The following is a 15,545-nucleotide window of genomic DNA, read 5'->3' as shown; positions in this document are numbered from 1 at the left end:
TCCAGGTAAGGACAAAATATTACATAGAATACAAAAAGAATATGTATTCGTGTCTTAAAAACACGCCGCCATACAAATGTCTGCACAACTGGGATTGGTAGTTTGTATAAATATGTTTGACGAGACAAAAATAATTTCATTGTTCGTTATTGAGCTGACAAATTTAAGTCAATAATACGATTTATACATTAACAGTCTCTTTTTAAATAGCATATCAAATAATTATTATCATAATAAGAAGCTGCATAAAAGTGCTCTGATGTGTTTTTAATACTCAGGTTTCAGTGAACATCACGTGGATCTTTTACTTTCCTCCACCAGCTTGTATCTCTGTTGCTCCGTTGCCATCTAGTGGTTGAACGCTGTCGTCACCGCCCACTTAAGGCTGCAGAGGAATATTTTGCAACTTAGAAACGCTTTGTGCATCCCAACACTAATACAGTACTGCCAAACTCACGTACTGAAGTAAAAAGAAAAAGTATGTGATTTTGAACGCAGCTGCTGTATCAGTTGGATAAAAAAAAATGATGTAAAGGTTCAGTCCACCCAAATAACAGGCAATTAGATTTTTTTTTTTTTTGTAAAGACACTCATTTATTGAGGCACTTGACATAAGCCATGGAATGTACAAATCAAATACAACAAGTTTAAGGTATTTAGTCACATTCTTGCATCTGTAAACATGGTAAAGAGAATACATTCTGACAGTTAGTTCATGTCGCACCGACCCGAATATCAACAGCTCGCTCGGGGTAGTGTACAGTACACGACAGCTACACGGAGTGTACAAAACTAATACCCGACTCCCGTCACAGTAACTCATCCTGCATGAGGAGCAAAAATAGTAACACGTAGACGAGCTGCTCATGTGCTCTCGTTTCGCCTGAAATGCATCTATTCAGTCGTTTTCACAGAGTGTGTTTGAGAGGTGAGTAAACTGGGAATGAGGCATCTACGTCTAGCACAAGAACACTTCTCCACTGCAGTAAATATTGAGATACATTTTGGCAGGCATGTGTGCAGACAGGCTGCTTTTGGCTCGTCACCCTCTTGGATGTAAACATTGATAATTACTGGTTTTACTTGGCAATCACAAAAATAATTGAGTATATTTATTTTTCGTTCGTTCTTTCGTCGTCGTCTTCTTCTTCTTCTTCTCGCCCCGGCTGTCAAATGTCTGTGTACATGCCTGCTTTGCAGAAACTGAAGAAAACATCTCGGGCGTGTGGAGGTGCATAAGGCTGCTGTTGGGCTACAGTTCGCTAACGGCTGCAGGATGAGGTTTGAATGTGCGTTTTTGAAAGGACTGCATGCATCCTGTCGCCCTCTTGTGGCTCCCATCAAAACTAAAACCTCCAACCTGAACGGTGGGCTCAGCTCGTGCTCACGTCAGTAAGGGTAGGTGACGATAAGGCTGTAGTTAAAGGAATACTCCGCCAAAAAAAACAACTCGCGTTTTATAAAAACTTCATCCAAATTGCTCACGGCGGGGTTTTGTTGACCAACATTGTTTTCTGGGGTCTTGAGTTAGAACTTGTGACCCTATTATTTCTAAATCCTGTGCATAATAAAGTAAACACTGTGTATTGAGCCCTATTTTACAGAAACTGTTTTGAAAACCATGAGGGTGCACAGCGGAGAGGATGATCATGCTGACACTGTCTTTTAAAGCCAACAGGCAGTCGAGTGTTCAATACTGAAAACGGTTCCTCTAAGTAAACAGTAAATTGATGCCGTCCCCGTCATTTTCTAACCTGCGGTAAACCCTTTTAGCCCATCCCGTTATGTGGAGTGAGGCTCTCCCAGGGGCAGATGATCTCTTTGGCTCCCACTCCTCCCCGAGAGGCAGCCCTGTTCTCCTCCTCGTCCTCGTCCTCCGACTCTATGGGGTAGATCCGGCACTCGGGAGGGATATCCACTTTAATCTGGAAAAAGCTGAGAAACGTTGCGGAAAGGACGTAGTAAGACACTCAGCGGGCTTAAAGTAAAGGTGACATTATTTGTCGTTTTGGTTTAGCACTCTAATACTTTGTGTTAGGTCACAGTTTTGATATTAAGTTTTGATGCAAAAAAATTCCCATCCACATCAGATTAACTTTATAGGAACTTTAGCCCTTTTGAAACTTTTGATTCACTAGATTTTGGTGGTCAGAGGTCAAAGGTTACTGTGATACATTTGTGGCCATAACCCAAGAAATCAAACATTAACTATGAAATAATATCACAAATGTCTAACAGGATCAAAAGAGGAAGTGATGACATTTCATATCCGAAAGGTCAAAGGTTAATTGATATTATAATGTTCTGCGTAAACATTTTTCTGGCAATTATTCAGCACCATAACTCAGTATCTTGAATACAGATATCTGTTCTGTTGGGTTGAAGATGTGTATGAAGCATCCTTTAAATAAAAAAAAAAAAAAAAAGATTGGAGCTTCCTTGCAGCAACATTTCAATCAGAATCAGATTTAGGTGAAATTCCTTTTAAATCCTCAGTCAATACACAAATTAAACAAGTCTGGACAGAAACGGGTGTAAACTGCAACTTGACTGGTTGGTAGAGGGATACAGCCGTGAGGTGGTGATTCTAGTTTTTGTGTGTGTGATAAGTAAATATCATTGTGTTCACAGACATCAGCAGACACTCAGTGTCTTCCCTGGCGGTTTCACTTTTTCTGCAGTTGAACTGAGGCCAGAAGACTGACTTGGCCAGTCAAGTACTAAAGTCATGGTTGACTTGAATTGGTGGTAATTATTCCCCTGTTCATCTAACGTGAATGTAAAAAAGAAAAAAGAACAACATCAGCAATGGGAAGTCAGCACTTTAACCTTAATGTTAAAGTGTTGTTTTAATGTCATATTAAAAGTGATGGATCAGAGATTAAAAAAAAAGATAGCAAACATATGATTTGTGAGTGCGAGTATTGTGTAGATTTTGGCAATAAACTTACTTGCCGATCCGTCTGGGTGGAGCCCGGCTGGGTTCGTCCGGGCTGATTGGCTGAATGCGGCAACTCGTCCCGGCAGCTGAATGACATTTCGGCGACAGGCTGGCGAACATGGTGGAGGGGGTGCAGCCGCGCTTCAGCAGACGGCGCAGCGACACGGCCATGCGAGACTTGGGCTCGCTTCTTGCTGCGGGGGCTCGGGCCTCGGGGTTCCCCTCCCCCTCGTTGGCCTCCACCCGCCGCTCGGAGGCGGAGGTGCTGTCTAAGGCCAGACTGATGGGGGACGGACAGGCCGGGGTGTGGGCCAGGAAGGGGAGCGAGGGCGAGGCGTTGCCAGAGGGGAAGTCGGTGATGCCAGAGTAGACAGCGAGGTGGGGGACGGGAGTGGTGAAGCGGCACAGCTGTGAGGTCAAAGGGCAACAAACACCAGTCAGAGGGCGTCCAGAGAGAGAGAGAGTCACTCCAAACATATTGTGTGATTTGGAAATTATTGTTTCCCACATCATCATTTTTGTAAAAAAAAATTTTTAACTGGAGACATCACATTTCTAATGAATCACAACAGTTGATATAAACATCATTATAACAGAATGGTGGGATGAAGACACGGGACATAATTATGTCCAAATTATACTTTCATTCTTATTTAATCTGCTCATGAACTTCATGCAGCTTTTTGTTGCTACAGAGAATGGAGGAAGGAAGGAAGGAAGGAAGGAAGGAAGGAAGGAAGGAAGGAAGGAAGGAAGTAAAAATCTGCTTGACTGTTAATGATGAATGAACGATAACTTAAGACAAACAGATGAACATGAGGTGTTGTTTTTTTTTGGATGTTTTATTTGTTTATGACTGACAACAAAGAAAACAGAACTCTGAACAAACAAAGACGGAGAACAAAATGATGACAAACAAACGACAGGTACAGCTTGTATGGACAGAAACATCACAGATGGGAACAGATGTGTCAACACGGCCCTTCGTCCTCCGCCTGCAGTCACTCGTCTCCGCGACTCGTGTACAGATGTGTGTGTAATTTAGTATGTAAAGGCTCAGTTCACCCAAATAACAAACTGTGCCCCCTTTTTTTGTCAGTCCAGGTTTTGAGATCTGCAGCACTGAGACAATTTCCAGGTTAATAAATTAGTAGTATGAAAATGGAAAAGATCTCAAAACCTGACTATATACAAATACACGTAACACCAAAACTACGTGCACGACTACATGTCACAAGAAGTAAACGCCAACATTTTGTAGCTTATTATTAAATATATCAGTTTTGATGTACAGTATACTGGACATGTATAACCTAATGAGCATATTAAACACTGGCTGAATAACATGCAACTAAATTAGACTTTCACTATTACAGGTCCCTGTTTTTCCAATCACTTTCACTTTCTCGTAGCACTAATCAACATACCAGCGTAGCAGTGGCTCACAGGGTTTTCTTCGGATTTTGTTTTGTGGCATTTTTGCGGCTGAAACAACCAACCACCTACTGAGACTTCTCCACTGTGGAATTGTTATTGTAAAATATTCATTACAGCGGCTTTAACCTTGAAATATTTAAAAAGAAACTACACTTAATGGTTCAAAGAAAGAAAGTGAACTCGTCCTAATCCTGACTCGTTGGCGTGTAAAACTCCTACGTCACTGAGCCGTATGTGCTTGCGTTCATTTACGAAGGGGCACCTCCTTGCCCTGCTTGCTGAGTTTGCTCATGACCTGTGTGATGTCGACGGGGGCGCTGGCGGCCATCTTGGCCTTCAGCTCCTGCTCCTGCTGCCGGAGGATGATGGGGCTGAGACTGGGCCGTCTGTTCTTCGAGTTCTGCTCCAGCTGGGCGTCACTGAGGTCACAGGAATGAATAGAGTGCGTGAGGATGAAAATCAAGGATGGAGAAGGATTTGTCATTGAGTGCGCGGAGGAGAGAACAGGGAGGGGAAGACCAGGTGGAAAGGACGTTTTGTGGTGTGTGTGATGGATGTGGTCGTTTCAGTCTCAGAGATGAGAAACGCAAACGCGTTCAGACCGATATCTCTGTTTGCTGTGAGTAAACTCATCCGATGGGCCGTTTCTGACTGAGTACTCGTTCTGTGTCAGACTAGTTGGTCAAATTCAGACTAATATTTTCAAGTTTTTAAGCATCGTCTGAGGTGGTTTTCTTACTTAGAGGTAAAAACATGTAAAAGCTGCCTCTCACCTGAACTTCTGCTCCTCGGGACTGATGGCCTTCTTCAACGTATCCTTAAACACGGGAGACTTCTGGTACCGGCCGTACGAGTCCTGCGACGGACACAAAACCTTGTCGTGAATCATTGTTTTATTTCAGTGCGGTTTGTGGGAACTACAGGTAAAACACCTTTTCTCACCTACTGGTGTGTTTACTGACCTTCTTCATGAGCATGTAGATGTGAGTTTGGGCCGCGTCCAGCACGTATCTGTGGGGGTGTCTCAGGCCGCTCACTGTGATCTCCATCGTCTTTCCGTCGATGTTGATCCATCGCGGAGCTCCTCGTGTCAGGAACGTCCTGGGATTAAGAGAGTGGGAGAAATGAAGAGGTGGTGGTTTAACACAAGCGTTACTGTACACAAAGCGAGTCACCCGCAAAATATTCTTACTTCAATTCATGGCAAAATATCCTCAAAACTAAAAACAAATTTAAAATGATACTCATTTTTCTCATCTAATCTTTTCTTCTTTTTTTTTTTAAACACCAAATTGATAATTTGAGTTCACTATGGACAGAATTAAGATTTAAAACGTGATCAGTAAAAGGCCAAATCATTTCCAACCTGCTTGCAGTTATTTTCATTAACAGTTAACTTTTTCGTTAAACCTATAGACTCGTAACAGACGTTGATGTAAATGTTTTAACATTTAGTTCACATAATGCTGATTAAACCTGTCATAACCAGATAAGTCTGTTTCTAACTGTATGCAGTTACACAACGTCGTCACAACCTGACTTGTTTCGCCATCAGAACTTCATCCACTCGGTCTGATAACATACAGACACCAGATTTATAAAGTCCTGATGGCGAAACAAGTCAGGTTGTGACGCCTTTTATTTCTTCTATCCACAAGTTATCCACTTTCACAGCTATAATAGTAAATGCAGTGGACAGTGGAGCCTGTGATGTAAGCACATGTCGACAGTGTTGTGGTAGTTATTTCCACTGGCAGAAAGGGGGAGACAAAAGTTTCATACTGCATGTTTATTCAACACAGTTTTTTTGTTAATGAAATGTTAAAAAAAAAAAAAGAAATGTGAAAAATATCCACAACAACTTCCCAAATGTCTTGTTTTGTTTGACCAACAGCTTGTGTGACAGCTACTGTTAACAGTTACAGAAAAAGCAGTAAATCTGCATAGTGGAGAAACTAAAGAAAGAGGATTGTTTTATCCAAACCATATGAAACTGATCAATCGTCAAAACGGTTACTGATTATTTTTCCGTCAATCAACTGCTCTATTTTTAATCTCTATTGCTGTCAATATTCATCAGAGAAGAGAAAAGATTCTACAAAGATCTTACTTGTAGATATGCTGTGCTTTCTCTTTCATGGTCTCAGCAGCGCCCCACTTCAGATCCTCACAACCTTCCCAGAAGGCCAAGTTCTCACCTACGAAAATAAAAGAGAGGACAACTTAGTTACCATGCTACGCTCAGCCTGACCTAATGTCTGAAAAATAAATTAACATGAACCAAAAATGAATATACGGTGCACCAAGTTTACAACAGCAACACATTAGTGCTGCTCTTTGGAGTGTTTTTTGTTCAGGATGTAATTAAAGCGCCGCTCGTCGTACCACTGAATTCTTTCTTCAGGAAGAGTCTGAAATCATCTCGTCCTCGAGGGTCCGACAGCAGCTCTGCGAAGCTGAACGTCCACCTCTCCACGCGCATTCTGGTTGGTATTTCCACCCTGCCGCACACGCAAACAACCACAGGGGAAGAAAATCATTGAATTTAGCAGATTGAACAAGTTATTTTAAATTGCAGTCCAACTTTCTGTAATCCTCAGCTGACTCACTTGGGCATGTTCAAAGTCCAGTACGTGACGTCGTCAGTGAGCCAGGGGTTGCTGGGAAGGCACTTGGACAGGAACGGGTCGTGACTATGGTAGGTGGCGCTGTATTTCACCAATCTGCACGGGAGGGAAAAAGAAATGACTGTAATATTTGAAGAAAATAACTTCTTCACTATGATCATCTCCCACAGACGCAGCGGATCTGCAGGTCAGTTTAGAAAGAACACGCAGGTGTAAAAGGGAATTTTTCACTTAGAGGAGTTATATTATATATTAATCATTATTCAAGCATCGCCTTTGGTGACTTAATTGGCATAATGTAATCTTCCTTAAATGAAGCCTAGTAAATTAGGGAAAAGAGCTCTAAATAAATTTGCCTAAATATTAGACTCCACGAAGAGTCTGTTTATTTGTCCTTTTATTATTTGTTAGCAAAGCATGTATAAAATGTGTCACAGTAAAAGACTTGAGAGAAACTGCAGAAATGTAGGCTCTGAGTCCAGAGCTACTGCACATCCCTATCATAAAAATATTTCCAAATATTTAGTGTGAATCCAGATCAGGTTACAAATTTTTTGTTTAATGTTTATTGAGAGAAACACTTCATGCTGTAATTAATCTAAGGCGATTGGTTTTTATTATTTATTTTTTATTATTTATTTCACTTTATTAATCCCCGAGGGGAAATTTCTTCGCTACAGCAGGGGGGAGATGCTGCAACAGGCTGCCACTAGCGCGGCGCCAGGTAACCTGACCTGAGGTGCATGTTTTTGGATGATGGGAGGAAGCCGGAGAACCCGGAGAGAACCCACGCAAGCACAGGGAGAACATGCAAACTCCGCACAGAAAGTTTGTCACTGATATACAGGAGAACCGGTAATATGAGAGACTGTCTTACGCTCCGATGGACACGGATGACTTCACTCTGGGCCTCATGATGGACTGCTGGGTAAAGATCATCTGCAGGGAGCAGAGGAGAAAAATGTTCAGCTGTTACATGATGAATGAAACAGGAGGATGGAAAAGTCAAAGGAGGAGTGGACTGAAAAACCTCACTTACGATTCTCTCGTAGACATCAGGTGTTTTTGCCTAAGGAAAGAAATATAGCAAATCGTAATGCCTACATTACTCACAATGCAAATTTGCGGCCACCTGTTCGATCTGAGATTCAGGAGTCTTATTCTAGAAGCGACTAATGTAGTTTGTGCAGACTGTAAACGTTCGTTAAGCATTATGTCAAGTAGAAACATGAGACAATATGTGTGTATGTGTTTGTAACCCGTTTAAAAATCCAGATACAAAAAGAGAGCCGTGGGAAATGCCTGCAGGAGAGGAGAGGAGAGGAGAGGAGAGGAGAGGAGAGGAGAGGAGAGGAGAGGAGGAGGAAGAAGAAGAAGAGAAGAGGTTAATCTCAACAGACAGGAAACAGAAAGAGAAAGCAAGTATCCTCCACCGCACCTTCATCCACAGATTAAAGCCCTCTTATTGAATCCAAGCTGATTGACAGGAATTATGTTCGTACGGGTCATGCGGCGATGCTCACCTTTTACCTCGTCTGCGTTGGGATCTATTCGTCGTTCCAGTCCGTAATCCATGGCGCTCACCGTCCTGGGCTGCACACACATCCACAACAGAAGATGACACAGTGTGTGTGTTTACCAAAGGACCAGATAAATAAAGCAGATGGCTGTTTTATAATGCTAATCACCGGCTGACGCTGTGCCATCTGAGACAACACGAGGACAGTTTCGGCAGTTTAGTGTCATATGGTGGATTCCCGCTTGGACAATACAAATACAACAAATACAAGTAATTGGTTTTCAGTGGGAGTTGTGAAAACAGCTGTATTGAAATCACATTTATCAGGATAAATCTGTTGGTAAATTATTAAACTGGCTTTAAATAAAAGGAGTGAGTCTGTGGACAACATGTAACTGTCAAATGGGTGAATAAGTGTAACTTATTTCAAGATTTAGTTTAATTTGTCTTTTTAAAGTGTTTTTTTTTTTCTGTTATAAAAGGTACCATTTTGCTTCTCTGGAAAAAGTGTCAACATTTTCTGTGGAGTTAAGAGTGAACAATAAATGGGCCTCTTTCTTCTGTTACAGGAAGGTATCGGTCGTGGTATTCTTCATGTTATCGGTAGTTGGGTGAGAAGAGTGACACCACTCATGTCCGTAGGACAGAGCCACAAGGCAATCAGCTTAGTGAGGAAACAGCTAACCTTGTCATCTGCAAAGCACAAACATACACCTACCAGCATCTCTAATGGTCAGTAAAAGACTGTTTGTTTTATCTGGGTTATTCCATAGAGTGTCTACTCGATATTTAAATTGTTGGTTTTGCGTTATTTGATAGTTCACATCCAGAAATGAGGACCTGGCTAACTTGCCAGAAATTAGCTGGAGGCCCCCTCGTGATCCCTTGTTCCTCCTGCGGTCTTATTTCGTTTGGTCTGAGCACATAGTTTATGATGGCAGATGTGAGCAGACTTTATATAGATGTTGCTATGTTACTGATGTGTGTGTAATGAGTCAGTTCGCCGACTCCTCCTGTGCTGCTGTCACATTATGTGTCAGCACTGACTATTATCCTGCAACTCTCACTTATGAGGGTGAATTTTTACCAGCAGCTGCTGAGCTAAAGTTGTATTGTGCAGCTTTTAAGTGGCCACGCAGTGCAAACAGACGCACGGCAGCTTCGCTATGTGACCGAAAGCTACAGAAACAAACCAGTAAAGAATACAAGAAGACAAACTGGAGTCAGGCTTCGCTTGAGATGGGAGTTATTGTTTCAGTTGATATTTCCTTTAATAGGGAATAGTCCCAAACACATTGGTACTTAATCGATTGACCATAAACCAACTAACACATGGCAAACGCAGGGAAGGGTCATGAATGGCCCAGAGGGTCTGTGGAGCTGCCGCCCTCTCCGGTCGGTCTGTAATCCAGCCTCAAGACTCTCGACGTGCAAACCGCTGCACCACATTCTCCTATGCAGTGTGAAATATTAATCAGTTGTGCCCTTTTCCTCTGACTGGACATGTAATGGTAATGAGGCATCACGGGCAGAGATAATGAGATACCCTGGGAAGTATAGACGTGGCACGCAATTTATTTTCTGACTTCTGGGCCTGCTGGCAAGCCACTTATATCTCGCATGAAGCTGCATCCTGTGCTCACGCACAAGTCTGATAACTATCTGTGGGCGTGTACTTGCATTCCTCGCGTTGTGGGAACATAGATATGTGTACCTAGTGACAATTGTGAGGACCTGCCTTCCTTCAAGGGACAAAAAGCAGCGGCTCATAATGTAGATCATCGAATTTTAAGGTGAAGACCTGTAATGTCCCCTGAAGTGACGTAAACATGATTTTGTGTGTGTGTGTGTGTGTGTGTGTGTGTGTGTGTGTGTGTGTGTGTGTGTGTGTGTGTGTGTGTGTGTGTGTGTGTGCGCTCTCTCTCTCTCTCACCGGTGGTCTGTGAACCACCCAGTAGGCTCTCTCCTGGCAGTCAAACACCACCCGGTCCGGTTTCTTCCTCTCCTTCGCTGCTCTGAAATCACAGACAGGAATCGTAACACCTCCTCGACCGCGACACTCGGCGAACGTCATTGAGTCTCCTGCGCACCAACCTGTACTGCTCTTTAGCTTGCATCACTATGAAATCCCACTTGTGATTTATCCACTTGTGAAGATGGTTGTACTGCTCCTGAGGACGTAAAACAACGCCTCAGCGAATGCCAACAAAACAAAATGAAACTCCTCGCGGGTCTCTCGGTCTCCTTCTCACCTGCTCGTGCATCTCCAGGATCCCTTTCTTACGTATGTTTCTTTTCGCTAGGTAGATTGCTGCGGCGATGAAACGGAGAAGGGTGTTAACTGATTTGTCGGTAACAGGATGTGAGAGAAAATGTGTGAAAACTCCTCGTCGCACTCACCGTAATCTGTGTCCTCGACAGGCCACTGCTGCGTGGGCCAGAAATACGGTGTCTGAAGACAACAAAGGGCAGAGTGGACGTTGAGTCAGAGGTGTGAGTTGGATTTGTTTGTTGCACGTCCGAGCCACAATTAGTTTAATTTATCGGGGGGTTTTTATGTATCGTGTAATGGCAACGTCTGATTTTATGTTCACGTTAAAAAAGTTCAGCAAAAATTATGTTTCAAAGCTGGAATGACCATGATTTCTCAGTGAACCTTCATTTCATGTGTTGTTGGTTTTTTTTTTTGTCAACAATACATTTTGCACGTTTGACAGAAATTATAGTCGCAGTTCACGTGTATTTATCAAGCAAAACTACCAAACATTTCCTGGTACAAGATTTTCATATGTGAAGATTCAACCCATTATTACACCGAAGCATGTAATACACCTGTCAGTCCACTAGAGGACAGCGTGTTAGTGTCACAATCTAGTCTCACACCTGCTGTCAACTTGGCGTGAGAAGAAGACGCATGTCAACTGAGACCGGTCATGTGATGAAGTACAATGGTTGTGATGTCCCCATAAGGAGGCTGGAGGGTTCATGGAAATAGACCGTATATAAAAGTGGACGGCACGTCCTGGTCTGAAAAGTGAGGTTAGTGCAGAAGTGCCTTAAAGGGCAATACCACCGAGGGCCACTAGGGGTTTGTTCCAAAGACTCCCATTCAACTTCTCCCATGAAATACAAAGTCAATCCATTTTTTTTGCCAAAAGTCATTATGACGTCATTCGCTAAAGTCACTCCTCCTAATCAGTTTTCTGGCGGCCCATCTGAAAATAATCCCTTCATTAATCCGATATTAGGTCTCAAAAAGCTGAATGTTTAGAGGTGTGTCTGTTTGATTGACAGGCCTGTGGCGCTGTCAGGGAGGTGCTGCAGGTGTTCGGGGGCGTCGTGGCCTCAGGGTTCCCGGTCAGATCGAATCAGATCCAGCGCTCTCTCGTCCCCAACACGCTGCCCTCTTGTGGACTGGCAGGTGTAATACAGGCTTTGCCGTGATGGTGGGAGGAAGAGACTGGGAGCAGCACTGTGAATGGCATCACCCTGTGTGTTTCTGTGTGGGTGTGTGGTTCCCTTTCGTGCATTCCCAATACAAACAAAACATGGACGCCTTTATGAAAACATTGATCCATAGATATCTCAACAGGGCACCCGTAAATCAGCTAAAAAAATAAAAAGGGGGTGGGGGAAGCTTCCTGTCCGAAGTGCTGCAACTAGAAAATTACATAATCTGAGCTGGAAGTACTATTTTGTCTGATAGCTCCTGTTGGTTTGAGATTCACGGCTGAGCCTTGAGATGTGAATTGTTTACCTGGAAGCGATACAGGGATCCATCTGGTTTGATCACCAAACGTTTGTGGTCTTGTAGAGGGTAGATGTATCCTAACGCCACCAGCATCGAGCCGAAACTCCTCGCCTCTGAAGACAACAGACAGAGAGAAGGAGACGAGCGGCCACAGATTCATGGCCACGTTACGCTGCTGACGCAACAACACGATAACATCTTTTAAAAAAAACTAAAAAAAACTGGTTGTTTAACTTAAAAGCCACTTTAAACTGATGTGCTGTGTAATTTCAGACATCATCAGCTGAGCTCGTTCTCACCTTGTGCGTCTATTTGGAATCTGTCCGCTAACCACGCAATGATGTCTTCACCTGAGGAGCAGAGACACATGGTCAGGAGACAGAGTTTACAGAAATGTGCACGAGATTAAATAAGTGTGTGCGTGACTGTAAATGTCAAGAGTTAATGGGGAGAGAGGCGGAAGGAGAGACAGAACAGGGGGTCTAGTGAAGGAAAGGAAAGGAAAGGAAAGGAAAGGAAAGGAAAGGAAAGGAAAGGAAAGGAAAGGAAAGGAAAGGAAAGGAAACATTACAACACAAGAGAAGAAGAGGAGTTGAAGAAAGGAGTCAATTGATGGAGAAGAAAGGACAGATGATGAACGAAGAGAAAAAAAAGGATAGAGAGTCGGCATGGTTACTTGGTGTCATTCATTCAGTTGCCTGATTTTAAAGCAATGACGTAGCGGTCGAGGTTCCCTCTGTGCGTCTCCTCCTCCTCCTCCTCCTTCTCCTCCTCCTACCTTCTGTTTCCCTCCTGTTTCTGTCCGTCTCTACTTGCTCGCCTCCTCGCTCCCGCTCAATCATCCTCCTCCTCCTTCACCTCCTACTTTTTCCCTCTCCCTGACTCTGAGACCGTGGGGGTTGTCATGGAGATGAAATCTGAAGCTCTCTCGCTCTCGAGTTTGAGCCCAGAGATCTGGTATCCTCCATGTGAGACTAAACGCAGACACAATCACTCGACCAGCCGCTGAATGACATCAAGTGTGCATTCATCAGTGTTTGTATACGTGCGTGTGTGCGTGCGTGCATGTGTGTGTGTGTGTGTGTGTGTGTGTGTCCTCTTTACCAGTGATGGCGTGTGGTATCATGGTGATAACCAGCCTCTGAGGCTGCGACTTGACTCCCGTTCTGGGGTCCTGCATCTCCAGCACCACCTTCTCCGCCTGCAGAGGAATATCATGAGGGGTGAGAGGAGGTTACCTCAACAACTTGATTGGTGGAAGAGGAGGAGGAAGAGAGGGGGGGGGGGCACAGGTCACCATGCCAACAGGTTGTTTTGGCAACAGGTTGTGTGTGTGGGCGTGCAGGCTGCATGAAGGGAACCGTCCGGAAATCCTGGATTTTTGTGAATTAAATTTGCTCCAGAACAATTTGTTTATTGGATGATCGTGATGGTTATCTCGAGGATACACAGCATCACTGTTTAATGAAAGCCTGTAAAAAAAAAGCTGCATCAAATTGCCTTTCTTTGATACGAAAACTCACCCTGGGACATTAACTCTCTCTATCAAAGCTTGTAATTAATATTTCCAATCAAACAAATGCTGCATGATTCAGTTATTGTGATTACTCAACACTCCCAACATGACTATTCAGCGTTTCAGTCCAAAGACGGCGTTGCTATTTGAATTCTTAACGCTGCATTAGGGAGGTGAGATGACGGGGTCTGTTTCTCTGCCCTGATCTCATGGCTTGTGTTTGGCTTGTGTGGGCAGCTTGCGATGAGTCACTGTCCTCAAACACTATTTCAGTTATCTTATCATCTGATCCCACAGCTCCCACCGCTCCCACCGCTCACGTGCGTACCAGGGAAAGCAAGGAATCGTACACTTCACTAATTCGGTCTGTGAGGTGGGGAGTGTTCAGCCGCTGACTCTTGGGCCCGTTTGAAGTGGCTTTGTGCTTTGAAGTCATCCTGGAGAGGCTATGAGCCCCAGGCTGAGCCGGAACCAAAGTGGGCTTTCATGAACCAAAACACAAAGTTCTCCTGGCGATGAATTCCCCTTGGAGAGCAGGACACTGAGCGCTGCATCTGGGATCAATACACCGCAAAAACATTTTCCTCATGAAAGAACGTATGTATTGATTTGAACAGCTAAATTATTAAAAATAAAAAAATAAATAAAAAAATCCAGCTCTTGAATGAATTTCAAATGCGAGATCAAGCCCCCACTCTGGCCTGCAGGACCGGGGCTGCTGCGTTCAATACACGGTGCCTGGATTAACTTCTTTGCAGCAGCTGGTTGGTGTAGATGGAAGCTCTGTTACTGATCCAGGCTTAATGCTTATTAAACTGAACGACCTTATCAATGTGAAAAGGTTGAGACAAAACACAGTCTAACACTTCATGTGACAAGCAGATAAAGTGCGCACAGAAACCAAGATTACATCTAATTTACAGATTTCTGTATTTTGAATGTTTGATTCTTTTGAAAAGACATTTTTCAGTGATTAAAAATAACCCTATCACTAAAATTAAGATGTGTTGGGAGTTCCTCAGGGGTTTTTTTGTGTTTTTTTTTTAGTATTCCCCCTGTGGGCTTTGTTGTGTTAAAAAAAAAAAAGTCCATTATTCAGAAATCAATCTGCTAAAAGCACCAGGAAACTAGGATTCCCTTAAAGACCTGTAGAGAATACCTTTATTTTTTATTTTTTTAGAGAGGCTAATGTAATTCATGAACAAATGCAAAAACAAAACAGGGTTTGTGAGGCAACAGCAGACCACTGCAGCCCAAGCCTTGTATTGGAGATCTCATATAAGTGGCCAATCTCTTGGTGCGTCTATAGGTATGCTCTATAAGCTCGAGCACAGCTGTGATTTACATCATCTCTGGTGTAAGAGAATAGCCTACCTTTTTGAGACAAGCCATCCGTGGTCGGAATCTCTGTCCATGATCCAGGAGAGTGTTTCTGATGGTCATGTTGTCTGATGCTTTTCCACTTTCCCTCCCTCTCTCTCCCTTTCACACTCTCACACACATGCAATACTGCTGTCACTGTGAGCCCCGTGTCGTGTGAGGATGCTTGGGGGCATGTGCAATGATCGATGGCGATGCCGCCTTCAAATGTCCTCCACAACGCGCCTTATTTGGAAGGATGGTAATGTTAGATTCACATTTTTCATTATTCGAGTGGATGTTATATTTAAATTACTTGTATGACACGTGGGATTTAATTAAAACCAACCAAATGCAATGGCACAATGTAAAAGAATGACATAAAATCATCACGA

At 43.4% G+C, this 15,545-nt stretch overlaps 1 protein-coding gene across 1 annotated transcript; it reads right to left on the bottom strand.

Moving 5' to 3' along the window:
• Nucleotides 1-584: 584 nt before the first annotated feature.
• On the bottom strand, nucleotides 585-15,315 carry rgs9b (regulator of G protein signaling 9b). Its single transcript, XM_069704668.1, has 19 exons — nucleotides 15,166-15,315; nucleotides 13,380-13,476; nucleotides 12,575-12,625; nucleotides 12,282-12,388; nucleotides 10,925-10,976; nucleotides 10,777-10,835; nucleotides 10,619-10,695; nucleotides 10,458-10,539; nucleotides 8,536-8,598; nucleotides 8,045-8,074; nucleotides 7,883-7,944; nucleotides 6,988-7,101; nucleotides 6,764-6,879; nucleotides 6,489-6,576; nucleotides 5,341-5,479; nucleotides 5,152-5,234; nucleotides 4,674-4,797; nucleotides 2,952-3,349; nucleotides 585-1,935 (listed from the first exon to the last, which is right to left on the bottom strand). The coding sequence occupies exons 1-19, from the start codon at nucleotides 15,232-15,234 to the stop codon at nucleotides 1,770-1,772; spliced, it is 1,977 nt and encodes a 658-aa protein (XP_069560769.1). The 5' UTR covers nucleotides 15,235-15,315; the 3' UTR covers nucleotides 585-1,769.
• Between the last annotated feature and the right edge of the window lie 230 nt (nucleotides 15,316-15,545).

The sequence above is a fragment of the Brachyistius frenatus genome, unplaced genomic scaffold (genome assembly GCF_029030835.1).
Source record: "Brachyistius frenatus isolate BFR_SWC_R1_liver_20210118 unplaced genomic scaffold, ASM2903083v1 Contig_51, whole genome shotgun sequence".
Classification (NCBI taxonomy): domain Eukaryota; kingdom Metazoa; phylum Chordata; class Actinopteri; family Embiotocidae; genus Brachyistius; species Brachyistius frenatus.
This window is presented reverse-complemented; position numbering and strand designations above follow the sequence as displayed.